The sequence below is a fragment of the Mauremys reevesii genome, linkage group 1 (assembly GCF_016161935.1).
Source record: "Mauremys reevesii isolate NIE-2019 linkage group 1, ASM1616193v1, whole genome shotgun sequence".
NCBI lineage: Eukaryota > Metazoa > Chordata > Testudines > Geoemydidae > Mauremys > Mauremys reevesii.
The window spans coordinates 204,899,587-204,906,106 of record NC_052623.1 but is presented as its reverse complement, the minus strand read 5'-3'; the positions used below and the strand labels follow the sequence as shown (position 1 = coordinate 204,906,106).

The 6,520-nt window shown below is 42.3% G+C and overlaps 1 protein-coding gene across 1 annotated transcript; it reads left to right on the top strand.

The window, feature by feature from the left end:
• The first annotated feature begins 4,317 nt into the window (after positions 1–4,317).
• GPR15 (G protein-coupled receptor 15) lies at positions 4,318–5,438 on the top strand. Its single transcript, XM_039523579.1, has one exon. The coding sequence runs from the start codon at positions 4,327–4,329 to the stop codon at positions 5,335–5,337; it is 1,011 nt and encodes a 336-aa protein (XP_039379513.1). The 5' UTR covers positions 4,318–4,326; the 3' UTR covers positions 5,338–5,438.
• Positions 5,439–6,520: the final 1,082 nt, after the last annotated feature.

The following is a 6,520-nucleotide window of genomic DNA, read 5'->3' as shown; positions in this document are numbered from 1 at the left end:
GCATGCCTCTTGCTATTACAATGGCAAGTGTTAGAGAGACCTCAGGCTGGAATCTGTATTAGCTGGGTGCCTGCAAACTTGCCATAGTCAGTGTTGGCAAGACTATAAATTCTTTCCTCTTTAATGGGTGGGCTGTTTTTCCCCTTAGTGCAGGCTTCTGAACTGTATCCAGTTATGAGTTATTGCATTCTGTTTTATATCCAAATTTACTTCTGTTCCCCTCATATTATCTCACTGTTTATTACTGTCACTTTTTATTTGATGTATTTATTATTTCATTTTATATAAACACCCTGGGGCAAAAAGCTTGAGGCACATGTAAATTTACAAGAAGAGCACATTTAATAAGTAAATATAAATAGAGAGACTATCAGCCGATTAAAAATCTTGATGCTGGAAATGCTGAATCATGAATCTAAGATTACAGAAAATGTTATTTACATTCAAGAAATTAAAATCAATATTGCCTTAGACTTCCTATGCCGATAGTGTGGCCATGTATCTCATTTCTGAGTTTATCACAGAATCAGAAGCCTAGTATCACAAATGTACTATCAGCCTTTCACCACTGAGAACAAGAAAAGCATCTGGTATGAGCGCTATTTTCTGCAAAGCTGCTGCAGCTTTAGGGGAAACACAATTACACTTCAACTTATAGCCATCATGCTTAAGAGCGTCCTAAATTTGCCTTAAATTACCTTGGTTTTTCCCATAGGGAAGACTGGGAAGACTGCAAATATTGAGGTAATATTAGTTCTATATCTATGGCTATTAGCCAGGATGGGTAAGGAATGGTGTCCCTAGCCTCTGTTTGTCAGAGGGTGGGGATGGATGGCAGGAGAGAGATCACTTGATCATTGCCTGTTAGGTTCACTCCCTCTGGGGCACCTGGCATTGGCCACTGTCGGTAGACAGGATACTGGGCTAGATGGACCTTTGGTCTGCCCCGATACGGCCATTCTTATGTATGTTCTTATGTTCTATATCTAAGGCAATTAGTACATTTTAAGCATGACAAACGTATGTAAAATTGTCCCAAGATGCCTTTTTGAACACTGCAAAAATATAACCATTAAAGGAGAACGGTGCTAATTCAAACTAGTGCTTAGAAATGACTGAATTTAGGGCCAGATTTCAGAAGACTTCAGCTCCCACGTGGCTGCATTTTCAAACGATCTTAGCTGAGCGTTTTGAAAATCTGGCCACAGATCTGGTCACAATGGTGGCTGAGAAGTACTGAGCACATTTGAAAAGTCTGGTCCTAATTTAGGTGCATAAATGGGAACTAAGTTCTATTGAAAACCTGGTTGCAGCTGTGGGTGCCAGAAAATCTGGCCCTACATGAATAAGAGTCCTTACTGAATCAACACAATACAAAAGCAAGGCTAATACATTCAAGATACTTTTTTGCTGCCTTTTTGACAATTATAGATCACTTTTTAATTATTTATGATAATGCTTCACATTGGACTTGTAAATGTTCTGAATTATTTGTAAAATAATTGTTAGTAATATGGTAACTCACTACAGCACCCAGAAAGCACGCTAGATACTCTACAGAACAAATAGAAATGAGCCCTGTTGCAAACAGCGTACACTATAGTTTTTAACTAAACAAATGAGCTTAACAAACCGTAGGGAAGGGATGGAGTGTGAAACTATCAACTATGTAGTTTTTCAGTTTGGGCTCATGCATATCTTGATGACTCAGTTAAGGTCTTTTAAAATATTTACGACTGATTCACTTCTTGTGAGCATTGTGGAAAAAGTTAATCTTAAGGAGAAACTGCTGTTAAATGGTTAATGATGAGAGATGTGGAGAGAGCCCTGCATACATTTATGAGCGTCCCCTGAATCTAGTTCTAAATGCACATATGTATTTGCTAGTGTGCTGGAATTACTGTGGAGCTAATTTTAATTTAGCATATTTCCTGATACAGTGACTGAAGGGAAAGGAATGCCCATACCATCTCATCTGGGTATACAATTTTGCAAGTGATTTTTGAAGGAAAAAGTCCCTTTGAATAGAAATGAATGAAATTGGCCCAGTTCTCAACTCACTATTAGAGCTGGTCGAAAACTTCTGAATGTAAACATTTTAAAAAGAAATACGGGGACAAAGTTTTGCGAAAATTATTCTTATTTTTCAGTCATCTCTAATCACTGTGCCATAGAATCACAGAAATAAGAGATGGGAAAGATCTTTTATCTTGTTCAGTCCAAGGGGTCTCAGACCTTTCTGTTCTATGATCACTTCATAACAGGGATCTTTTCACAGAAGATCCAAAAAAACACCAAACACCAAACCAGTTGGTTCTCAACATCTTTCATTCAGTGGACCAATGGGAAAGTTCCCAGGATCGCTGATGATTCATAAATCTAGTCTATCCTTGTGCCTGGGAAGGACAGGCACTACACTGTAACTATACTTTGTGGAGTTTGTGCACTATAATTTTAAATGTTCTAAGCTATGAAGCTTAGCCTATTTCTCTTGAAAGACAATTTCAGAATCCATGGGGCTGCTGCAGGTTTGAGGATGCTGCTCATCAGGCCTGAGGTGCATTGGCAGAGTTGAGTGGTGGAGCAGGGCTGGAAAAGCTGTGGAGTTTGCAGATCTAAAGCTGCAGGGCTGAGTGGAGGAGAATGTTGGAAGAAGACAGGGGAGAGCGGCTGGAAATCAGAACTGAGATTTATTAGCTGGAAAGGGTGAAGACCAGTTATAGAATAATCAGATGTGTTGCTGTTTAGGAATATTGGCATTGGCAAAGCTGTACTGGAATCAAGGACTTTAAAACAGAGATTTTAAAATCCAGACTAAGCAATGCTGACAGGGCTGTACATGGGATAGCTTGGAATTGGAATAGCAGCAGATGTTGCAGATCAGAGATTAAATGAATTAGCAAAGCTTTCAGTACAACAGCAGGAGAGAATATCATAGGAGCTACATACCAGAACTGCATGGAATTTGTAGTGCCAAGGGGAGGCAAGACTGGAATAAACAGGCATTTTGGAGGTCAAGAGTGAGGTAGTTAGGCAGAGCTGGCGATGGGGAAGGAAGAGCAATTTTAGACTTGAAATTGCAGCAGAAAATGGAAACAAGGACCCTTTCTGACTCTTAGCCACACAGAGAGTAATCCAGAAATGGAATAGTAGGTAGTGCTGCAAGTCAAGGCTGATATGCATCGGCAAGCCTCTGTGTGCAGATCCAAGGACTGGAATCAGGGGCGGCTCTAGAAATCGGGCTGCCCCAAGCAGCGCGGAGCGCTGCGCCGCCCTTCCCCGGTCCCGCGGCGGGGTCCTCTCTCTCGGCTCGGTGAGCTCTGCCCGGCATGCCTGCGCCGCACGGGGTCGGGACGGGGGGAGGCGCGCCGCGCAGCGGCGCCTCCCCCGCGAGCTCCGCGGGGAGCGGACGGCGGGCGGATGCCCGCGCATGCGTCCGGCAGGTCCCCCGCTCCCCCCGCTACGCCCGCTGCCGGGGGCGCGGCCGCAGCGGAGGAGCCAAATGCCAAATGCCGCGCGGCCCCGCCCGCCGCTGCGCCTGCTGCTAGCGCTGCTGCCGCCCCTGACTGGAATAGCAGGATTTGCTGCTACAGGTTAGAATGGAGAAGGCAGGATTTTAAACTGCTTTTCCTTAGTCACATTTATATAGGTTATAGTCACTGTAACCAGAAAATCAGTTGACAAAATAAGCCAAGGTATAAACCTCCAAGTCTTAGAAAAATATATAAACAGTTTAACAACAATTTAGTCAAGAGATAGAGAAAAAAAAGAGCATAATGCTGCATTAACCACTTCCTGGTTTCTCTCCATCACCTCAAACCTTCTCATCTATAATAATATCCCACTTAAAGAGAAAGAAGGAAAAAAAACCTTACCCAAACAGTTCAAAACCTTAAAAAAAAAAAAAAAACCTTAAAAGCCATCATGGTCAAATGCAAAATGCAGTTAAAAATCACTTAGATAAAAAAATCCAACTCAACCCAATCAACTCCTACAGAACATCTGACTTGAGTGGGTTTGACTAATCAGACCCTCCTTTTGCTTGTCTTTATATGATTGGCTGAGAGGGATGCAGAATTGTGAATATCAAAGTGTGTCGGGGTGTGGTTTTTTTAAAAAGACGTTTCTTAAGATCTTTCGAAAAAAAGAAGAAAGATCAGCCCTGCTATCTCTGATGATAATAGTAAGGGCGGTGTCAGCTCGTCCAGAAACGGAGTTTGATCATTTTTTTTTGTTAAGATGTCTGAGACAATTTCCCCCTATAATGATAGCTATGAATATTCCTTTCCCACTGAGAATCCTGAAGAGTACTGCCAAGCTCTGGACATGCCATATATGGGCATTTTCCTTCCTATTCTGTATGCCACTGTGTTCCTGGTGGGAATCGTCGGCAATTCCATCCTGATGGGAGCCCTGGTCTTCAAACTTGGAATCCGCAGGCTGATTGACATCTTTATCCTCAACTTAGCTGCCTCTGACTTTGTTTTCCTCCTCACATTGCCACTCTGGGTACACAAGGAGATCTGGCATGGGGTCTGGAGGTCAGGCTCCTTTCTCTGCAAGGGCAGTTCCTACATCATCTCAGTCAACATGTATTGCAGTATCTTCCTCCTCACTTGCATGAGTGCTGACCGGTACCTGGCCATCATGTACCCCTCTGTAGCCAGGAAAGTCAGAACAAGATTCTACACTAATGGACTTTGCATCTGTGTCTGGCTTCTCTCCTGCCTCCTAGGGCTTCCCACCCTTCTGTCCAGAGAACTCAGGCAATATAACGACCAGGCTTACTGCACAGATGTGGAGCTCACACCCACTAAACGGATTGTGTCACTGGTAACGTTAATTCTGGCCTTCTTTTTCCCCTTGCTGAGCATCTTGACCTTCTACTGCTCCATCACCAAGAAGCTCTGCATGCATTACCAGAAATCTGGGAAACATGACAAAAAGCTGAGGAAATCTATCAAGATTGTCTTCGTTGTAGTGGCTGCCTTTGTTTTTTCCTGGATTCCCTACAATGTTTTCAAGCTTCTGGCTATCATCTCTGGGCTCCAGGACCTGAAGCCACCTTTCTGCCTTCCTTACGTCCTTGCCCAGGCGGGCATGGAAGTGAGCAGCCCCTTTGCATTTGCCAACAGCTGTGCCAACCCTTTCATCTACTACTGCTTTGATGGCTATATCCGCAGGAACATCTCGCAGTGCCTGTGTCCATGGGTGAAGGGCCAGAGCACTGGCAGCAGTTCTGACACCTTGGACACTCGCAGCATCAGCTACTCCTTGTCCACTTTTATTCATGGGGAGGATGCCATTAGGAAACGGAGGCGCTCTCTGTCATTCTGAGAGGAGCGGGGACTTTGGAAGGAGACATTTCTTCCAATGGCGAGATGATGGGGGAAGAAAGGTCCACAGAAAAAAACATGAAGGCAAAAAAAGAAAAAGAGCGTGAGAGTGAAAGGGGTAGAGAGAATGAGTGCAAGAGTGTAATATGGTAGCACTTCTAGTTACAGAGGAAAATATCATGTTAATTTCCTTTAATTATATAAAAAGAACAGGAGTACTTGTGGCACCTTAGAGACTAACAAATTTATTTGAGCATAAGCTTTCGTGGGCTACAGCCCCACTTCATCGGATAAGGATGCATTATCAGATGAAGTGAGCTGTAGCTCACAAAAGCTTATGCTGAAATAAGTTTGTTAGTCTCTAAGGTGCCACAAGTACTCCTGTTATTTTTAATTATATAGTTATAATTGGAAAATAACACTGTAACTATAGGGTAACTACAGGGTTCTGCAGATTACTATGTAATTACATTGAGCAGATCTAAAACTAGCCTACAGAGAAATACACACAAATGCTTAAAATCAAAATCCCAATGCTCTGCACAAATAACTACAAACTGTAGAGCAACTCACCAGATTCAGAACTAGCTTGTCACACTCAGGAAGCCTGTGAGCAGAAATGAGTAAGTTCTCATTAGAGTGAAGCAAATAATTCAGAAAGAATAATGTGTTTATTGAGTTTACCTTCTTTTTTGTTGGTGGAAAATCCATCAAGCAGTCATGATTTTCTCAACATGTATTTGTTATTCAAAATTTGTTGAGGTTTTTGATTTTGTGCATTTTGTTTATTCATTCTAGTGTTGTCAGCTCTCACAGTTTTATCATGATTCTCACAATATTTGATGTTTTTCTTAAACCCTCAGCTTTTGGAAGCATGGAATTATGGGAGAATCCTAAATTTCATTTAAAATAAGTTTCTAGCCCTCACAGTTGCAGAGAAAAGCTAAGTGCCAAATAAAAAGAACCCAACATTTAGTATTTTCATAAAATATTGATTGTTAAGACAACCATGATATTTTGGGGCTTGACTCATGATTTTTGAATGCTTGAGTTGTCAATGCTGTATTGTTCAAAATCCAAAATTCAGCTTGTGTTGCTTACCGCAGTTAATAATTTCAGTCACCTGGTATTGTTACAGTTCCCACATCGAAGGAGTGCAGCTGCTGCAGTCAGGTTTCTGGTGC

Excerpts from the sequence above, each read along its gene's own strand:
- GPR15 (XM_039523579.1), top strand. The coding sequence starts at position 4,327 with ATGCCATATATGGGCATTTTCCTTCCTATTCTGTATGCCACTGTGTTC.